This window comes from Lissotriton helveticus, chromosome 3_1 (assembly GCF_964261635.1).
Source record: "Lissotriton helveticus chromosome 3_1, aLisHel1.1, whole genome shotgun sequence".
In the NCBI taxonomy this organism is placed as follows: Eukaryota; Metazoa; Chordata; class Amphibia; order Caudata; family Salamandridae; genus Lissotriton; species Lissotriton helveticus.
In genome coordinates this window covers 1,967,709,456-1,967,731,755 of record NC_136061.1, presented here as the reverse complement: position 1 = coordinate 1,967,731,755, position 22,300 = coordinate 1,967,709,456, and the positions used below count along the sequence as shown (strand labels likewise).

Genomic DNA, 22,300 nt, shown 5'->3' with positions numbered 1-22,300 from the left:
AAGAGCTGTTGTGGCCATGCCTACCACCCACTGCCCTGGCATACGTCAGCCACCCCTCTAACTGGGTTCACAATACCAGTGGTGAGGGTACAGGTACATGAGTTCTTATACATTGTAATTGCAGTAATGCCATTAAGAGTATATGGTGCTGGGAGTTTGTCATTACGAACTCCACAGCACCATAATGGCTTTACTGAAAACTGATGCCAGTGTGGAATTCAATGGAAAAATTGCACTCAGAGGGCATGTTAGAGGTGCCCCCTGAAAAATGGTCTAACTCTAGTGTCTTGGCTGAGTGGCTGCTCACCAGCTGTCACCACCAGACATGTTGATGGACCCCTGGGTCGAGAGCCTGCTGCTCTAGGGGCCTGGTGATCTCTGATCTGCCTCGACTCTCCAAGCGAATCCTGCAGCCCCTTTCTGGAGAATTCCGCGACCGGAGCTGGTAAGAAAACCCAACTCTTAAAGACATCCCTGCAGCCGACGTCCCACAGGCTTGAGTGCCAAAAAGACGGTGTCCCAGCATCCCCAGGCTTCCTAACTTACCTCTCCAATCAGTGGTCACCTCTAGAAGATCTTCGTCACCAAGCCTGCCGTCTTTGTTGCAACCAGAGAATCCCTATTAAAATCAACAGGGCACCAGACACCAAAACAGCACCCTGCACCCAGACGCCGCTGCAGGTGTACTTTGGGTGCTAACTCAGATACCCCTTTGCCCTGAGCCTAACACCAGGAGCTATGCTCCCACAACCTTGTGGCCTGCTCATGAGCAGCCACCAAACGGAGTCCCCCTATTTCCCATTGGATATCATTGGGTCTCAGCACTCTGCACCCGGCCGCCCTAGTGCCGCTGAGGGTGTTTCAAGAGTGCATCCTTGACCCTAGGGGAACCCTGGTTCTTACCCCAGAATAACAACTCCCCCAAATTACTACTTACCTGTAAACTGATAACCTAATTTCCTTCCATAGGATTGCATTGACTGTTTTTCCTGAAAATTGTTTTAAGTGTGGAATTGGGTTTGTATGAGAACTTGAAAAACTGCAAATGTATAAAATCTGCTTTACTTACCTTTTCCCTAGGAAATGTCCCAGTGTGATATCTAGGCATATCAAACTGAGTAGCAAAAAATATAATTCATAATGTACTCTGAAACGTAATCAAAAGTAATCTAATAGTAATTTCTACTGTATTGAAAAGATTTACAAACCAGTAACAAAGTCATTTCATTCAGCTTGCTTGTATTGTTCAACGTGCCTTGAAAAGTACCATTTACACTTACCTGTAGCAGGCTTGCTTGGTTCTAGAAAATAAATATAACTAAATAATATTTTTATACAAACAAATTGGTCAATCTTTGAGTGTGTGAAGTAATTTGCTGACTGAGTGTGTACAACACATGCTTAACACTACCCTCTGATAAAGCCTTACTGCTCGCCCACACTACCACAAATAGAGAATAAGGTGCTATCGACTTTTACCTCTGCCTTCCTTTGGGTTTCCACTGGAATCTGTGCACACTATACCTCATTTTGGTATAGTAAATAGAGAGCCAGATTCCTATTGGCGGTATCCCCCATTTGTATGCCCCACCCCTATAACATCGTCCTGAGGTGGCAGGTTAGAGACTCCATGGCCACCGCAAAAAGCAGTGTTTATAGGGGGCATCCCTGGCGGGTCCCCAGCTCAAACAATGCTCCGCAATACTGTCCTACCCACTCGCACTCTGACCGAAGGGCCTCTGTACAGTACTTGCACCCATTTCATAAAGTAGTCCACAATGCCAACTTTACATAGTACCTCCCATAGAAATTCCCACGATAATGAATCGAAACTTGTTCGATGTCTAGCAACGCAAGTGCCTATTGCTCTACAGGCAAAGCGGGGGAGTGGAGCACCAATGACAACCATCTCAGATTGTACTGGGTATTCCTGTTGAGGATCAATCCACATTGGTCATCTATTATTAATTGAGGCAGATAAGTTAATAATCTCACGTACTTTACTTAGGATTTACAGGTCAACGTTTGATACAGATATTGGGCAGTAGGAGGGCACTGTAAAGCTGTCTCTATCAGGCTTAGGTAGCATCACTACTATCGCCTCCCTCATAGACTCTGGAAGCAACCCTCTCTCATAAGCCACATAGTAGACTTCTAACAATCGCTCAACCAGGCCTCCCTATCGGATATAGTAAAACTCAGCTCACAGGATGTGCCCACCAGTGGCCTTTGCCATTTTCAGTTTTTTCATAGCCGCCATTATCTCATTCTTAGTTATGGGGGCATATAGAATCCTCCTGTCCTCTTCAGACATCTTTAACATTTGTATCACGTCTAGGTATAACTGTATTTCTTGGGGGCTTGTGAGTACCTGAGCCGTGTATACATCTTGCAGGTGTTCTGTGAATACCTCCACTATTGCTTGTTGTGAAGACACTAGTCTACCTTGCTTATCCCGGAGCCCCGATATTAGTGCACTTCTGCTCTCGGATAAGCATAGCAAGCATGCAGCTCATTTTATCTCCCTCCCTATGCATCCGATTCCCATAGTTGGAGCACGCAAACAAATCTGCCTTACATTCCTTAAAGGCTTGTAAACTGAGGGGTTGCTCAATAAGTTCCTTTTCCAAAACACATAGGGCCAGATGTAGGTAAATTTTATTTTACCACCTCTTAAATACCGCATCATACCGACTCGGTATTTAAGAAGTGGTAAAATAAAAGTACCGAGATGTAGGTAAATGCAGATGTGCATTTACCGATTCGGAAACAATCGGTATTTACCGATGCGGTAAATACCGACCGGTAAATGCCCATGCATTCCTATGGGCTTTGAAGCCCATAGGAATGATTGGGCATTTACCGGTCGGTATTTACCGCATCGGTAAATACCGATTTACACAAGGGTGCAGGGGGTGTCACTTTGACACCCTCTAGCACCCCCAAAACGGGTTTGGGTGCCATGTGGCAGGCATACCTGCCCTAAGGGCAGGTCTGCCTGTCATATGGCACAGGTGTGCATGCACACATGTGCATGCACACCAGAATCGGTATTTTACCATCAAATAGTATTTGATGGTAAAATACCGATTTTTTAATGCTTGTGGGACTCAGAAGAGTCCCACCTACATATCAATTGTCCCTATTCCTTAAAAATACCGACTCGGTATTTTACATAATCGGTAAATTTACCTATCGGTAAATTTACCGAGTCTGTAAAATACAGGGCCCTACATCTCAAATTGCATTTACCGGTCGGTAACGGCCGAATTCGGCCGTTACCGACCGGTAAATGCCTACCTACATCTGGCCCTTAATCACTTCTCTAGGTTATCGAGCATATTAGTGTGTTGCTGTTTAACCCAGTATGTTATTTTCAAGCACTCCCTTCTAAATACCACCTTCATTGCGTCCCAATCCATAGCTCTTGAAGAGGCACTACCCCAGTTTTCCCTAAAATAACCATCTAGCACTCTGGTCACCGCATGCGCAAATACTTTAGCTGATAATGCCTCCGCACTCATTCTCCTCAGGGGCACCGCCGGTATTTGCACTTGCATATGGAATGTGACAAGCAGGGGGGAGGGATCTGATATATAGTGCGCTAAGTATGTAATATTATCCACCCACTGTAGCACTGCCTCTGATATCAAGCAGTAGTCAATCCAACTATATGTGCTAGTTGCTGGCACATAGCAGGAGTACAGTCTACTCTGGGGGAGGCAGAGTCTCCAAACATCATGTAATCCCAGATCCCTCATCAATTCCCACAATGCACCTGTCATTGCAAGTTTGGTGGCCATCTTAGGGGGGTGACAATCAACCGCTCCGTTCAAATCACAATTTAAATCACCAGCCAGAATCCCGACCGACTGCACATGGAATAGCTCTTGGAATATTACCAAAGAAGGTTCGATCCTCGTTTGTCGGGCGTTCACATTCACCAAACATACTTCTCTAGCATCCAGTCTCCCTGCCACTGGAACATATCAGCCCTCTGGATCAATTTTCACCTTCTTTGCTATAAAAGGAACCCAGCGAGCCACCCATATCATAGCCAGCCTGGCATAGCTAGAGTATGCGGTCGCAAAGACCTGCCACACCACCTGTGTCGCAAGGTATTGCAAGCATGAACCCCATGTATGAGTCTCCTGTAAGAAGGCCATGGATACGCCATATCTGCATAGGTAGGAGTGTACTCTCTGACTTTTACCAAAGTGAACCAGTCCTCTCAAGTTCCAGGTCATACATTTCCAGTCAGAGGTCATCTATGGTGTTGTCGAGCAGCAGCATAACTTCAGGGAAACCACCTGTCGTCCCCTCCTGTTCCCCTATCCAATCTTGCAACCCTCGGAATTCTAGCCAAGTATTCAATATGAGCCATAACTTCTCCCATAATACAAATACAAACCCCAAACTTTGGGTAGATCCCCCTCCCTTCGGACAGTGTGTCCAAACTGGAGGGCCTTCCCCAACATGGCCCTCCTGCAGGGCCTACCACACCATCCCCTTCAAGGAGGCAACAGTCTCCTCACAAACATACGCAATTAGCAGGGGGGGCTTTATCCCAGTGAGCTGGGGAGGCCGAAGCGCTCAGCCAGCTCAACAGGACCATGGCCCACATTGAGCTCTCCGCCAACCACTATTCCTTAATACCATGTAGACATCTGCGTAAGGTGTGAACCTTTAAGGTTATCACTCCGGCAAGCCCCCTTCCCACAGGCATCGTTTATGCATCTTGTTCCCCATACCAATCATCTGTACCTCTAACCAGGGGGTGGGGGGTGGTTAGACAATAACAAAGCATATATGAAGGAGAACTTATGCCCTGATATCAAATACAGTTTAACACCTCAATTAATTTTTGTTGTGGTCCCCACTCCCGCAGCCCCTGGGATTATGGCAAGGTAGGAGGGGCTCATGCGTGTCTGAAATACAGTTAGAGTCTGCCAGTATACGATCTGACAGACAAGGATTCCACCGGTGCTATCGGCACTCAAGTCCAAAAGCGAATCTGCGGAGTGCCTCCGCACCTGGGACCCTCCTTCCGATGTTCCAGTTCTGTACCTTGTGCGGTCCTGGCCGTTCCGTCAAGTTCTGTCCCCCAAGGTATCTAGCCAATCATTGGCGTCCTCAGGGCTCATGCAAAAATATGTTTTCCCATATTTTGTACTCTAGGTTTCACAGGGAACATGAGGCTGCATTGCATTTCACTGTCCCTTAGCCTTTTTTTCATTGCTAAGGAATCCTTACACAGATCTTGTACTTTGCAAGTGAAATCCAGGAATATCATGATGACTTGCCCGTTGAACTTAGGTGTGTCATGTGCCCTAGCATGTTGCAGGATCACATCTCAGTCCCTGAAATTGAATAATCAAGCTTTAATTGCATGAGGCGGTACCCCGGGCCGGGTAGGGGGCCAGTGCTCTGTGAGCCAGCTCAATTGTGAAGAAGTATGATAGTCTTTTGGGGGCAGCGTGTTCACAATGCAGTCTTCCAGGAAGAGCTCCCATGATTGACCCTCTGCCTTCTCCAGGAATCCCATGAGGCATATGTTGTTCCTCCTGGAGCACCCTTCAGCATCCTCAACCTGCGCCCCCCAGCGTGTGGACTTTGTCTGTAATTCTGACACCATTTTTTGTAGGGTAGCCATCTTTGATTTCAGGGGCAGCACCTCTTTTCCAGTGTCCGTGACCCTATCAGACATTTTTCAGACGTCTGCCCGGAGTAGTCCCATTTACAGCACCACCATGTCAATCTTGGCAAGGGTGAGTTCCCTGGATCCCTTGATCTCGGCCAATATCGTTGCCATTGTAGCTCCTTGCTCTCAAGCTGCCCCCGGTTGCCCTCTCTGATTGTAGCAGCAATGCATAATTGTCAATTTTATTGGTTTGAACTGGTTTGACCCCTTTATCTTTAGCCATATCTCTCCCATGATGCTTCTCCCCTAATAGCGGCCCCGGCGATGTCAATTCTCCAAGTCACGGAGCCCCACCATCCGCCCAGTCACTCCTAGGTGCTTCCCGCTAGCACACCCCTGCTCTGAGGGTCAATTTGTTGCAGCCAGGCTGATGTCTAGAGCCTCCTGCTTGGTTCCCCCAGGTCTCATCAAGGGGTGGTCTCAAACTTGTGCCGGTGAATGTTGGAGCCTCGGTTATGGCCCCAAAGTCCCACACTTTAACAACCAGTTGGCAACTATTGGCTTGTCGGCAGCTTCCCACCCCAACCGGGCCAAATCACTTTAGCTATTGCCTGCCTGCTGCCAGGCCACTGTACAATTTTCTTCTTCGTGCCTAGGTCACACGGCTTATAGCCGAGCCGATACTACAGGTTCACTGGCCTGCCCGGCTCTAATGCCGCCATGCTCGTGGGCCACAATTAGGTCTCCGATACCCCACAAAATATCTGCAGGTCAACGTAAGCGTCCAGGCAGTACTCCGCCACTGCGTGCCCTTCAGTCGCAGCTCCATTCTCACCCAGGGCCAGTTGCTCTGTCTTTTCCGCTGACAGCCCCTGCATCTGTTGTCTTCTCCTCGTGCGTGGCCTTACCCCTACCATGATTATCCTCAGCTCCTCCGAGTGCGGCCCTCTTTCTGTGTTCGCAGCCGCCTCCCATAATCGCCCGGGCATGGTAGCATGTCAGCTTCACACGTCAATCAACGCTGGGCACCTTATCCACTGACGCCTCCAGTTCCAGGGCGCCTGCTCCTAAAGTGGCCGGGCACTGCTTCAGCTCACTCGCCAGCGGGCCGTCAACCTCCCAGCGGTCCACTCATTAACAATCCCCACCACTGCCTCCAATGTCGGATCCGGGCATGTGATCTATCCGGGTAGTACTTGATTATGCGCCGTGGGATTGCCACTGATTACTGCAGATGGTACAGGATAATGCAGGATTTTATTGTTAGGCGGCGGGAGCTCCATGGAATCGCATCTAGGCAGCCATCTTGCCTGGTCATACCCCCCATCTAACTGCCACAGTTGTCTGGTTCATTCCTTCCAAAACTTCAAAGGGCAGCCCTTCTTCTGACTGTCTCCAGAGGTCTGGTGATCCTCCTTTGCTTCTGCCAGGCTGAACCTTCCGAGGCCAGGTGAAAAGTAATTAGCACATACAGATTCTGTCCCTACCTTCTCCTAGGAAAAAGGCCTAATAACTAGCTAATAGCGTATTGTGTGGGGAGTCTTTTGATCCTCCCAGTGTCCAGCAGAACAATTAATTGTTACAACAGGGTGAATCAAAGGCCTGAATCCCATTAGGAGGTAAGTCAGAGAACAATAATAAATCTTGAAGTGTCACATGCAGTGCAGATATGTGGTAACCGATTTGATCTGTATTCCGTATCCTGATTTACCAAAATATTGGTGCTTCAACCAAGTCGCTAGGCCTAGCAAAGGGGAAATTGTAGTTTGTTGCACATTTCGTTCACAGTACATAATAAAGTGAAGTTCATACATTTGCGTAATCACTACAGCTGTACACACTCGCACTGTTAATGCCCACTTACACTTCAAGGCCCCCCAGGGGAATACGCGATGTTACATTGCATGTGCTACAACGCATGTGATTACAACGTGGTCTTTACAACTACTGTGTTGTTACAACGCAAACCATTACATCGCAAGTTGTTTCTTAAACTTGATCTAGGGGGCGCGCTGGATTTAGGAATAGTATATTTTGCCATTCCAACTCCAGCGTGTGCAACAGTAGGGAAGGTGTTGGAATAGTACATTATACTATTCCTTAGTTTAGAGCGCTCCCTACAGCAAGTCGTAGAAACGACTTGTGATGTAATGGCCTGTGTTGTAACAATGCGGTCATTGTAACAACGGCGTTGTAATCGTATGCGTTGTAGTGCATTTGATGTAAAAGCTGTTTCCCATCCCGGGTGAGCACCAATACCTGAAGGGTGCCTTCTGAGATAGACTACCTGAGCGTAGATACCAGCCTGAGGCAGATGTCTTGCATTCTCGGCCTGCACATGTGTGCACACGTGTCCACATGAAACCAGCCCAGAGCTCTCCAAATCCATTATAATGGAGCTTTCAGTGAGAGAGATTCAGGTAGTGTCACTCACTCATGACAGTAGTCCATGAACCTGGTAGTCTAAAAAGAAAAGAATTCAGGGGAATTAAATAGGTGGAACCCATTTCTCACACTCTTCCTCAATCCAATGGAGACGCTGGCAAATACCATCTTCTAGCTGCCACCCTCTGCTGGTGGTCTGTGGTAACAAGTTGATGCTGCCTGCTGTCACAGCTGTGACAAAAGGGTGGATCCAGAACCTTACAAGACATTTATGATAATAAAGATTGCAGGTGCTGTTGGTCGCACGCAGCTGTACAGAGCATGGAGGCAAACATTCATGGTGACGTGATGCGTGATTTACTTCAGCATGGTGATGCTTAACATCAATGTTCCAACAAGACATCATGTCCACCATTTTGGAATAGAATGCTTCAGCCACTGGGATTGCCTCGGGCACCTGCCCTGTCCTCCATGTCTATAAAACCCAACACAAGGGATAAAATAATTTGGTATTCTTTGTAATAAGGCAGTTCGTAATGTAGGAATAATATCGACGCGATTAGTACGGGCACCACTAGGCCCCAACCACAGACAAAAGTCCTGAACTTCCGAGGGTGGCCCCGGTATTGCCGGGCAGGTCCAGGCCACTCGAGGATGGGAGAGAGATGGGAGCACTCCTGTACTCCTCCTGCCCCTCCCCAGACCACACAGGCTTGAAGCTCCCGACCGGAGTCCAAGCCTTACCGGGGGGATGTGCTGCCTCGCTCTCTACCTCTCCCCGCTCGTCGGACGTCCTGTTGGGCGCTCCCGATGACAATTCAGCTTCGATGCAAGACAACGCTGTAGCCGGACAGGTTACAGCACTGCCTTCTCTGTTGCTGACGATCTTGGGCAGATTCCTCTTGCAAATAACGATCACGATTACCTCACTACTTCAATAGCTTTACGGAATCCTTCAGCACGTTACTGCTCGGGCTGGCGATCTTGATTCGCAGCCTCCATTACGATGACGGCTCGGGCCACAAACAACTTCACAGCAGCGTGGACAATGAGTCACGCTGCGGGGGCACTGCAGTCACGGGGCACTTTCCACGGACCCCAACGACAGTCTCAGGCTGCAAAAAGCACACGCACACAGCACCGCTGAGACACACTTGGAAACTTTGATGTTCCTGAGTTTCCACAACAGGGAGCCAGCTCTCCTCGGGCCTTTGGGGACAAGATACTTCTGGACACAGCACACAGCGAAGTCCTTTCAAGCAGGGAGACACAGCACACAGCAAAGTGCCTTAGCCTCTCCTTAGTTAAATCAGCAAACTGCAGGCCAGCCCCAGAACCCACAGCAAGGGTCAGTCCTTCTCTTCAGTCTCTTCAGCTGTTCTTCCTTGGCAGACGTTCCTCTTGACCACAAAGTAGTTTCAATCCTTTTCAGTCTTGATCAGTCCAACATTCAGGGGTTTCAGCTCTCATGGGTATACCCCTAAATGTCTTTAAATTCTTTGTGTTCAGGGGGGCACTGACTCCTGTCCAAACCAGTTCTGGGTGTTTTCCTGCCAGTGACACCTTCTTCCTTTGATTAGTGGGGTCTGGTTCCTCAATCACTCGGCAGGAGGTGGAGCCATTCTTTTATGACAGCAGTCCAGGCCTCTTCACCTTCAGAGGCTACTCCTCCCCACTGCACTCCAGATGCAGGTCAGCCTGTTGCTGTCTCACCTTCTCCCCTGGGTCAAGACATTTCCCAGATCCTATCACATTCAAATCCAGACAATCAATCCCCAACCAGGCAGAGACACACAGAATTGTTAGAACAAAGAAACCAGCTACTTCTAAAAGTGCGGTTTCTAAACACACAATGCAAAAACCACCTTCACAAAAGGATGTGTTATTAAATTGTGAGTTCAGGCACACTAAGCTTCACCTCTCCATCTTAAGCCTATGGGAAGATAGGCTGGAAACATATTAAACAGCCTTCCCCATTCTGTCCTATGGGCAAGATGGCCTTGCAACAGTGAAAAACGAAATGGAGAGTATTCCACTGTTAGGACATGGTACACACCTCAGTACATGTCCTACCTTTCACAGACACTGCACCCTGCCCAGGGGGTACCTTGGACCTACCATATGGCTGTCTGATGTGCATGAAAGGGGAGGAAGGTCTGGCAAGTGGGTGCACTTGTCAGTATAACATGGCAGTTAGCAAACTATGTGCAGGCACTGCACTGGCAGCCCTGAGTTCTTTCTTTAGGGCTACTTGTGTGGGTGGCACTATTAGTGCTGCAGGCCTATGACTAGCATTTGCATTACCAGCCCTGGCACACATAGTGCACTTTACTAGGGACTTTACTAGTAAGGCAAACATGCCAATTATGGACAACCAATTACCATAACACTTTATACAGGGAGCACTTGCACTTTGACACTGATTAGCAGTGGCAAAGTGCCCAAAACATCTAAGTTGGCAGCATAATGTCAGACAAAGGTCTAGGAGGAATGCAAAAAAGTTTAAGGAACTTTAGCCACAAAGGAACAAGTCCAACAGTTACATTAACTCTAAAGCCCAGCACAGAGCATTAGTGCTGGGGAGCTGCAGGAAACGCTTTGCATCATGCTGGCTCAAGGGTTCAAGATGTGTCTCTGCATGCTCCCCCATTGTGAGCCACTCTATTTAGTGCATGAATGAGAGAATCGCTGTCCCTCAGGATGTCCCCAGGTGGTCCACAGAGCGGTGTAGAGATGATTCTGTGAAGAGCGTGCACTCACTACCTGTCTCTCCCTTCTTGCAGCCCTGACAGTGAAGTTCCTCACCAAGAGGTTTATAAGTGAATATGATCCAAACTTGGGTAAGTGACATTTACGGTAAGAGAGAATTACTTTCTTCTGTTCAGCCGTTCCTTAGTTCTCAGAGTCACAGCTCTTTTTGAAGGGTGATAGATGATATACTACGAGAAATGCGGACGGTCCTAGGGAGTGAGGTTCAAACCACGAGGGAAAGCCTAGCTCTTTGTGAAGGGTGATAGCAGCATACCACGAGGAAAGGGGTGGTCCTAGGGAGTGAGGATCAAACCACGAGGAAAAGTTCAGCTCTTTGACAGGTGACATTCATACCACTAGGAAAGCAGGCGGTCCTAGAGAGTGAGGATCCAACCACAAGGAAAAGCGCAGCTCTTTGTGAAGGGTGATAGAGCACATACCACAAGAAAAGCGGGTGGTCCTAGAGGGTGAGGATCCAACCACATGGGAAAGCCCAGCTCTTAGTGAAGGGTGATAGAGCACATACCACAAGGAAAGCGGGTGGTCCTAGAGAGTGAGGATCCAACCACATGGGAAAGCCCAGCTCTTAGTGATGGGTGTCAGGCGACACACCACACATGAGGAAAGCGGGTGGTCCTAGCGAGGAGGATCAAACCATGGGGGAAAGCCCAGCTCTTTGTGATGGGTGACAGGCGACACACCACGCATGAGGAAAGTGGGTGGTCCTAGGGAGTGAGGATCAAACCTCAAGGAAAAGTCCAGCACTTGGTGGTGAGTGATGCCCATGGTGGATATACCACTCAGAATAAACTGGCTGTGGCAGGCATTTTAGAGACAGGACACAAGGGGTAGCCCAGCTCTTTGCGGCAGGGTGATGAAGGGGTCATCATATCACTTGGGGACGGTGGGGCAGCCTGGTGTAGCAAGGGGGACATTTAAGGAAGGGTTGTGGGAGTAGCACCAGGGCAGGAACTCTTAGCTTTGAGGGAGATGGAAAGATCCCCTATGAGCAGGGACACAGAGCGATGAACAACCAGAGCAGACAGGGCCCTTTGTTTGCAGGTGACGGCGACATGTAGCGACTGTGAAGAAAAGAAGATGGACCACAGCGAGTGGGCTCAGCACCAATTGAATTTGAGGAAAGTTAAAAACAAAAGCGTTTTCCAATCTGCTTGGATTGCGTTCAGATGAACCCTAGCAGGATGGAAAATCAGTTTATCCTTGGCACGAAAACGAATAGAAATTAGGAGCAGCTGCCAAGACTGAGCCGGTTGTTGAAAAAATATTGGTCGAATACCGAGCACATTCCGGATTGTTTTTGAGAACAGCTCTTGCAATAATTGCGCCCATCTATATATGACAAAGCGCAGGTCGCTCTTATGAGCTGCGGGTGATGGATGGCAGAGATGCGAGCGGATGTGGCTGGCATCCAAAGGCCAGCTGAATGAGAGCCTCGGAGCTCAGACAGGCTCTAAAAATTCTTCTCCCAGCACGTGGTGCCAACACATTCTCAAGAAATGGGGTCTAAAAATAGCATCCGTCTAAATGCAGCTAATCAGCTCAAGACCTTTGTAAAAACATAAATAAATAAATAAAACCATGGAGATGTTGTGTTATGCGGCGCCAGATGTCGGGCCAGCTGCTGGGAAATCACATTCCTCTATTATACTACAATTCTCCCAGCCCGAGGATGGTCCATTCTGCTGCATGGCCAGTCTCGAGCTGAAACTGAAGATGTCATCATCTTGATATGAATGAATGATAATGTTGTTTAAAATAGCGCTGAAATATCCCTTATTCAAAGACTTCCCTATAAATGTGTGCAAAATGGATACTTGATTGTACCCCCAGGCAGGTGTTTTTATTTTTTTTTAGGTTTGGCTAAAAAGCATATCTGGATGCAAGAACTATTGTTATTAATTCTTTAAAGTATGCTTGGAGTGGACTTTAGAGATGCTCAGACGTATATTTCACTCCCACCTCATGTTATTGCGTGTTTGGTATATTATTGTTCCTTCTATGGAGTGCTTACATTGCAATGCAATACTGAGGAACTATATATATCTCAAAAGTTCACTGGAGCATCAAGCATTATATTCTCGATCTCATCAATGCACGCAAATTTTGTGTTTTTTTAATTGGAACAGATTTTTTCATCGTTAAACAAAACTCGTATTGCAAGCTAGACTTATTGGCTTTGCCAATGCATGTTGAATGTAATGCTCTCTAACCTCTGCTTGTCGGTAGGTGAGGCAGAAGAGTGAGTGACGGGAGCTCCAGCATCATTACACAAATGTCAGCAATGGCCAGTATGCTCTCCAGCTGGAGGGAGCCTCCACCAATCACCAATGGTTGAGCCCTGAATTATTAGCATGTTGTGTGATCATGCAGATCAGGCCCTGTCACCATCTCTGCCAGCAATAAATGGGTACTCACCATTACACCGACAGGCTGACAGGGAATGCGCCACCCAGTTTTACACTTGTCTTTTGCTGATCTCATATTGAGTTGATATATGCTAGGGATACCAACAGGTATGAGAGTGTGTGAGCTGTCTCAGGACTCGAGCTTCCTGGAGAGGCCCAGAGAGACCCCCACACCATGGGGTACACCAGACAGCCTCGTACTACCCTTGTCCCCCCTGCCCGCTGGAAACAGTTCTATCCAGCAATACAGTGGAGCGGTGGACACGGAGAGTTGCGTGGTTTGTAGGGGGAAGGGGGCACACAAGAGGCCACAGGTTAAACTGGTGGGCCACCTCCAAGGGCGACTCTGTGGACTGGGCGCCTGTGTGTTACATATACATATATATAAAGTCATTTAAACTTTCTAAACTGACTCAATTAAAGATTACTATGGTCTGTGGAAGGGTCAAGTGCTTCGGAGTGTCTCAGTCACTCCTGTTCTCCTCTTCACACCACCCTCTTCTGCCGTCTCTTTGTTAGACACACACACGCTTTTTTCCTCATAACTCTCTGAAGCACCTACTCTGCATATCTCACACCTCATCTCTTTCCTTTACAGCAAACTCCTTTCACTTTCTCTCACACATACAGCAGCCTTGCACCTCCCTCACTTCACCAGTCCCCCAGCACACAGTGCACCCGCTCACGTGTACGCAGTGCATGTTCTTTCATGTTCGTCATGTCACTATTTTGACAGCTGTGTGTGCCTCCTTCACACATTTACACATACAATCACAGTTACAGTTTGCGCACCCAGGGGCGTAGGAGACACTAAAATTCTGGGGGGGGACAGGGACAACCTTGTGGACTTCCCAGTGACCCTATACAAATCACCGCCCGTTAAACAAATACAATCTCATACTTTCGAAGTGAAATATTGAGAAAAGCAGGCATGTTGTCACAGTTTGCAAGGATGCTTTATTGTTATTTACAGTCATATAGTAATAAGACCAAATGTTAAAAAAAACATGTATATAAATCTTGCAACTTCATGCACCAAGCAAACAAAGGTCGCTGACTTAGGGTGGGGGCGTCGTGTTTGCAAGTGCATTATGGTTTGAAAAATACCTGCTGCTGCATTCCTGGTCTCCAGCAATTTTTATATCATGTAAATAGGTCAGTAAGTTACTGCTTTTGTCTGAGAGATTCTTTTGGTATTTGCAGTTTATAAGTTAAAATCCTAACATTGAACAGTGAGCTATTAACCGTCATCAAAGAACTGCATGAAAACTTCAAGGTATAGATTAGAACGTTATGATTTTTCCCCAGTCTTTCTTTATCCTAATGTTGGAAAATGGGTTAATTAGGATAGAAATCAATTCTGATTATTGAAGAGAACCCCCCAACTATGGTGTTATGAATTAAATTCTGAGTTTGTGCTTCTTTAGTGTTGTAAAGCCATCTTGTGCCCTGGGCACTCCCCAATGTTGTGCTGACTGGTACTGGTGGTGCCTGACTCTGACTGACCCTGGCCTCTGCCTGAACAGGCACAAGGCCAGTGCTATTCTGAAAGAGACACTTAAAGATACTGTGAAAACACCTACATACACTAGGGTGCACTATGGGTTAGGGTACCCCTATGATTGGCATGACCTCTCCTATAAGGCCCTAGTACATAATAGGGCAGGGGGATTAGAACTACCTTTAAGTCCCTAGAATATAATAGGGCATGGCAGTTTAGAGGCCAGCAGCCCTTTCTGTGTTTGCATGTGTGCACTGCTGAAGCCTGAGGTCAGTTTAAAAGTTGCCCTGTGTTGTAGGACTGCTTTAAAATGCAAATTGTACCCAAACTCGACTTTTGGGTTTGGGGTACTTACAAATTGTTCAACTACAATGCTGGGGCAAAATTAAGTTAAGTGGAACAATGTTTTCCACTTAACTATGGCTGTATCATATTTGCCACATAATACATCATCTGCTGCATAATCTAACGATTTGACCCAAAACTATTTTGTAGCTCAAATGGATCAAAAATTACTAAAAGAAATGTGACTTATGTTGCTGTGAAGTGTAGGGCCCTTTGCAAAGGTTGACTGGTCACCTTTCCCACTGCTGCATTTGTATGTTACACAGGTAGTAATAAGGCAAAAGCTTTGCAGAGGCTGTTAGTGTGTATAAATATGTAAAAATAATAAAGTATCATAAAATGCCCCACATTACGCTGCAGCCTTTTTATTGTTGCATAATTTAGTCAACACATCATTTTTGCCTCTATTGCTGCATAACTCCAGTGGCCCGAAAGCAGGCTGCACATGATAAAAGTGGTTGTGCATGAAGCAGAGACCATGAAGTTTGCAAACTTAGGGGCTGATTACGATGGCAGGTGGACTTCAGTCCATCCGCCATCGAATCGGGGAATGGGACCGCTGGCCTTCAAGGTGGCGGCCCCACGATAGGCATTACAATGTGACCGCCACTATGGCATTCGCAGTGCCTATCTTTTACATTGCAGCAGGTGCTGCTGGCTGCATCATTTGCAGCAATGTAAAAACTGACATGTTACATATATCACTGCACTACGTGGCAGGCACAATACGTGCCTGCCACATGGTGCAGTGATATGTAGGGGGGCATCTTAGATGCCCCCCGGGTCCCATGTCTAGGGGGTTGGGGGAAAGGGGCCTGCTACAGGCCCCCGATGTCCCTTTCTACCAACTTTTTCATGGGGGGTGAACTGCCATGGATAGCCTGGCGGGTAAAGGGTATTGTAATCCATACTGTGGTGCCTGGTAGGCACCACCAGCATTGTAGGAACCACGAGCCCCTCCACCGCACTGGCGGGCTCAATGAGCCAGTTGGGTGCGTGGCGGTTGGTCTTTCCAACCACCAGGGAACCACCTTCCATTGTAATATGGCTGGCGGGGATGCAGTCACCGATGGCGGTGGGACCGCCACTGACTGGGTGAAGTGGTGGTCCCACCTCCATTATAATCACCCCATAAGTTTGGTATGCATGCCAATCCTTCATTGCCGATCCCTGGTGAGTTGCACAACTACTGCTGAAAAAGGCCAATGGAGGTACCAATGGGTGCCGTTGACTGGCCTCAAGGATCTTGTGACGTCAGTGACAGTCACTGTTGATCTAGGGTGTTCTTGCTCGCTAGACTGGAGGTGAACTGCAGTATGGATTATGGTGGACAGGCCTTCAAGGTTAACTCACACTTGCCAATGTTAGGGTCCACCTGCGGGTGCTAAGACACCAGGGCTTCTAAGGTCTATCGGGCCTTCTAAGGTGTAGCATCGGAATGAGCTCTGTCAGGAGTGTGGTCTGGTGGACTGGTCATGAAGGCTGAAAATGGTGCTCCAGTTTCAAATTCAGCAGCTCTGGCCAGTGCCACATCCTCTCCCACAAGGAACACCATATTGCCCAACTGAGAGAAACTTGCACTGCCTTCAGCTACAACTCAATTGTGCTGCGACTAAATTTAAATTATGCACTAGACAAAAGTAATGCTGCCTGAAAAAAATTAATAACACCCTGGAAAAAGCAAACACTCTAAGGAATGCAAGAATAAGCAAAGCATGTGAAATGTATTTAGGAACAACATGGTTACCTTAACAGTTTTAAAATCATTATTCAGAAATCAGTAAGTGATTTTGCCTGAAAAATTCAGGACATGGCTACAGGACCAGGAAGGGACCCGTTTTCAATGTCTATTGCTTATATCCTTTCAAAATGGAAGCAGTTTGGTTTAAAAAAGACCACATCCCCGAGCCGCAGTACACATTTTATAAGCTAAAATAATTAAGTTGAAAACGATCATATTGAACGTTTCCACTCCACCCATCAACCAGGTATTGCAGTCCCTTAATGAATGGTGTACTTCCCCACCCTGGAAAAACAATGTTGTTCAAAGAAAGAAGAAAAAAAGAAAGTAGCGTTTTCACTGGCAAACTGTAAAGTGGCGCTAATGTGTGTGGGTGTAAATAACAACCTGGCCTGTCTGCTGACCACTCTGTACAGCTTTATTTAGGTATTTAATTATTTTTTCTCTCCCTCCCAAGATTTTTCTTTGGAATTATAAAACAGTCAGCAAATGAGGGCATTTCCAGCCAAAGTGTTCTGCCCCTTTTGGATCCATTTCACAGGGAAACAAATAAAGGAGGGGCAAGAAAGAGTACCTACGAGCTGTCTCTTGAAATCAGACCTTAAGGAGGAGCGAGACAGAAAGAGAAAGAGATGGAGGAATAAAAAAAGAGAGAGGGGAGGAGGACAGCAGCCAGAGGCAGATCAGGAGAAGTTGACACTGTCCTTGCCTTCTCTGGGTATGAAGGAAGAGACAGAGTTTTTTTCCCTTCTCTGCCCTCCCCAGAACACCGAGCCTTACTGCAGAATAACAAAAGGCAGGGGGCGGGTGGCCTCTTTAACTCCAGGCAGGTCAAGTGCAGGGCCATTAGGTAGCGCTTACGCGTGCTAATGGCCCTGCGAATAACAGAAGGGAGAGGGAAGATTCTTTTGTCCCCTCGTCCCCCCCACCCTTGTCCCCTGTGTCCCTCCCCACTCTAAAATCTGGGGGGGATATATCCCCCGCGTCCCCCACGCTTCCTACGCCCATGCGCGCACCTGACCATTGCTTTGTGTGCTCTGCAGAGAGGCAAGGATTGGATGAGCATGTATTCCGATTCTCTTTATGACCCACGGATAGGCCCTGGTATAAATTCCCAATGCGTTCGGCCTGAACGCCACAGCTCTCAATCATGGCCCTCCTTCAACCTTTAGCTCACACAGCTACGTAGCAGCTACGCAGGAGCCTCTCTGGTCACTCTGCACACTATAAATGAGTAATAGGCTGCATGAAAAACTATAGAAACACATCCTCCTGAAAAAAGCAAATACTCAGGTAATACAAGGGTAAGTAAAACATGAAATGTAAACAGGAACAACATCACTGTTCCCAGGCTGAGAGGGCAGTGTCTATTTTTGCTGGCTGTTGCTGTCACTGGTGGTGGAGCACAATTGAGGGTGTGGGGGGAACTCTTGAGCCTGGGGCATTTAATAATAATAATAATAATAATAACAAAGTTTATAAAGCGCCTGGTTACATTAAATACAGTGTGTTCCCGCACTGTGAAGACAGAACCAGATGTTCTCCTCAGTTGCCAGGCCGTAAAGAGCAGACAGAGAGCCTAACACTCCTTCGGGAAAAGATAAGTTTTCAGTTTTAGACGGAACCTAGTTTCCGGTGGTTCCATCCGGAGCTCAATCGGTAGAGCATTCCATTGTTTACTGGCCAGATATCTGAACGATCGTCCACCCATCCGTGCACGATAAATTCTCGGTACCTTGAAGAGCATACTTCCTAGGGATCTCACAAGTCGCTTGGGCTGGTGTACGGTCAGTAAATGTAAATGTAAATGTAGGCGTATTTATAAAGCGCACTGATACTCAGGAGTGTCCTGGCGCTGTACTCATACCGCTAGGGAACCCGTCCTGGCTTTTCCCCGTGAAATGTCCACTCCTGGGCATCCCCGGGGTGCAACCAGGCATCCCCAGCGCTGTAGGGGGCCGTTGTGGAGACTAAGCAAGCTATTGCCCAGATTTGCAGCGTGGGACTCGTGCTCAGAGTAGGCACTGAGGCAAGAAATCAGGTCCGAGGAATTATGAGCCCAAGAACCGCCAAGATCAGCCGAGGCGGGATTTGAACCCTGGTCCCGGGCCAGGCCTCTACACCAGGGACTGCCGCTCTAAGCAGTGAGCTACACTTCTCAGTAACTTTTGAAGGTAGATAGGACCTTTTCCCTGCGCAATGCACTGAGCCATGCACAACGTTTTAAATACAATATGCTCACGGATGGGGAGCCAGTGCAGGGTGCCTAAAGCTCGTCTCCCTGAAGACTTCCTTGAGAGACTCAATGCAAGCCTGGCAGCAGTGTTCTGTACGCATTGCAGTCGGTGTAATCCTTTCTTGCTCAGGCCAATATACAGAGAATTCCCATAGTCTATATGAGGAGCAACAAGAGTGTGAATCAACGTTTTCCTGCCAGGTGCGGGAAGTAAGTCCAAAGTTTTGCGTAGGCTTTTCAAGATACCGTAGCATTTACCTGCTACCCCTCTAGTGTGGTGTTCGAAGGACAAATTAACGTCCAGTCTCACCCCCAGGTTTTTCACCTGCTCCGAGGGGCAGGGGGTAGGCCCCAGTTCCGGTGGCCACCACGCCGAGGACCAAATGGAGGGGGCCTTCCCTATCACAAAGAGCTCAGTTTTATTCGCATTGAGGCGCAGGCAGTTGTTATTCATCCAGCCTGCCAGTTCCCCAAGACAGGCAGAGAAGTTCGCCGCAGCTTCTTCTGGGGGCTGGGATAGCGTCACCACCAATTGCGTGTCATCAGCGTAGGACACTATCTTCACCCCATAGGCCTCCACTACCCTCGCAAGGGGTTCCATATACAGATTGAGCAGTGTAGGGCTCAAAATAGAGCCCTGAGGGACCCCTTGCCTTAAAGATCGTACCTCCGATTTAAAGGGAGGGCAGTGGACTTGGAATCTTCTGTCAGCGAGAAACGAGCACAGCCACTCATGAGCCGGCCCTCCAATCCCCGCCTCCCTGAGGCGGGAGAGCAGACGGGGATGCCAAGCGGTGTCAAATGCCGCGCTGAGATCTAATAATAGCAGCACGGCCGTTCACCCGTCATCTACTCTCCCGCACAGCAGTTCCAAGGAGAAAAGCAGAGCCGTTTCAGTTGAGTGGTTTGCCCTAAATCCTGACTGCGAAGGGTGAAAGAGTTGGCATTCCTCCATATATTTTACCATCTGAGCATTCACAATTTTCTCCACCACTTTGGTGCAGAAAGGTAGGAGTGAAATGGGGCAGAAATTGTCCAATTGGTCCAGACTAAGATTGGCTTTCTTTTTAATAGGAATGACCTGCTCTGTTTTCCAATCCTGAGGCACATAGCTAGCTTGGAAGGACAGCTCAGCCAGATTACTTATGTGATTTATGAGGAGTTCTATCAGATTCTTAAAGATCTTGGGTTGAGCCGCATCTTTAGGAGAGCCAGACCGAATGCTGAGAACTATCTTTATCACCTCGGGGTGCTCAGGGACTACAAACGGGCTGAGGCAGTTATTACTCCTTGGGCTCACTTCACTGGTTTGTTCTGTGAACAACACCTCTGCTTCCTTTGAAAGGATTTGTATATTGTTTCGACCTTTTGGACAAAGAAGTCCGCAATTGATTCGCAGATCTCTTTGGAGTAAACATCCAAAGCTCGAGTCCTATCAAGCGATGTCAGCTCCTTGTATATAGAGAAGAGCTCCTTAGTTGAGCTCTCTGCTGCTTCAATTCTTTTATTCAAGTATTCTCTTTTAGTTCTCCTTATCCTGCGATGGTACTCTTTTATACTATTCTTATATACTATCTTGGCTGTCTCCTCATATTTTTTACGCCAGGTACGCTCTAAGTCCTTACAAGCAGATTTGGCTGCTCTTAACTCAGCGTTGAACCACTGTGCCGACTTAGAGCACCTCGCCGGTGCTTTGACCGTCCACGGCGCCGTCCTATCAAGGGCCCCAGTCAGCCAGCTCTCATATTCCTTCCATGCCTCATCAAGATTATTCCTTATCGGGGGGCGGTTTAGCCTCAAAGCAAGCTCTAAGTCAGCCGGTTCAGGTTCCCCCATTGCCTTTGCTTGAGTGCCATTGGCCTGACTTGCGGACGATTTTTAACCGGGTTTGGTATAAAGAACTGGACCAGGTAGTGGTCTGACCATACTACCTGGATCGGGGGTTGAATCTCCACTCCCTCCCAATTAGCGAAAATCGGATCAAGGAAGTGACCCGCCTGATGAGTGGACATCCGGGATTGAAGTTTTAGCTTGAATAGTTCCAGTGAGGTTATTAACCCTCGGGCTTCCCTATTACCTTCCTCCTCCAGATGAAGGTTGAGGTCGCCCAAGATTAAAAACCTGTTATAGCGCAACGCAATGGACGCGGCGGACCAGGGCGGGAATACAGCATAGCACAGAAGAGCAAGTAGGTTCCCCCCGGCACCCTTTGAAAATTCCCTCCGGACCGTAAAATACAAAAACACAGTTTTAAAATCAGACTTCCAATAAAAAAGTAATTAGCTCGGTGCCGTCAACACTCCAGCACTAACACTGGGAGCGGTAGCTGAAATGCGCAAACAAGAGTGAATCCCGTCTGTCACTGCCACTGACAGACCTGTCCTCACCTCATTTAAAGTTGGGACCCCAGCTCCACCAGCCTCGCCTCTTACCCCCCACAACAGAAAATATTCCTCAGGTAGGAAATTGGTTCCCTCTGTCCCCATTTATTTATTTCCGCCCAGAGGGACTGGTTTTTGTAATTACTCTGCTCCGGGATATAACGGTCTGGTGACTTAAAGAACGATTCGAAGTCTGAACGTCTGAAGACATATGGACTAAGGTAAAGTCAATCTGTATTTTTAAGTGTAGGTTTTGACGGTGCAGCTGTGGATGATGTTGTAATCAAATTTGTAAAGGTATTTTAAATTACGATGTTCCTTCAGAGCTTAACTTCTGCCTCTTTCTGGTACTTTGGGTGTTTCCCTCATGCTCATCCAATATTTCCCCTCTACTCTCAGTTTAAATTATAGAGGGATTGTTTCATAAGAGCATACACTGGGTTGCATGTCACATCTGCAATGTATAGCAGCACTTTAACATTAAATCTACTATGTTTATGATTAGAAATAACACTTTTTTTTTTAAATAACCTTATGGGAGTAGCATTCTCTACACTAGCACTGTCACCTTTTTCTTTTACTTTTTAATGTAACTGAACAATATGAATAGTCCCATAGTACTAAGGCAAACCCTTAACCATTGGAACCCTTTCTACAGAATCTTATATTAGATTTTCTATTAAAAAATAGCCTATTATATACTATTTTTAATTCACTGTTCCTTTTGCACCCATTTTCACCTTCGTTCTCTTGGGGTCAATTGTTTTTTGATATAGATTTTTTTACAAACATACTTTATCTCTTGTTTACAGCCTGGAGAAAGCCCTGGCGCTATTCGCCATATAGGGTGAAACACGTGTCGGCTGTCTGTTTGTTCCCTGTTTAATCAATGA

General features: G+C 47.3%; 1 protein-coding gene across 2 annotated transcripts in view; it reads left to right on the top strand.

The window, feature by feature from the left end:
- Positions 1 to 22,300, top strand: part of RASL12 (RAS like family 12) — a 206,628-nt gene that overhangs the window by 61,130 nt on the left and 123,198 nt on the right. Inside the window, exon 3 of one of the 2 annotated variants that reach the window (XM_078683084.1) lies at positions 10,810 to 10,866. The exons of the other annotated variant lie outside the window; for it this stretch is intronic. Within the exon in view, the coding sequence (XP_078539210.1) occupies positions 10,810 to 10,866 (57 nt within the window). The remainder of the gene's footprint in view (positions 1 to 10,809; positions 10,867 to 22,300) is intronic. 2 annotated transcript variants of the gene reach the window in all.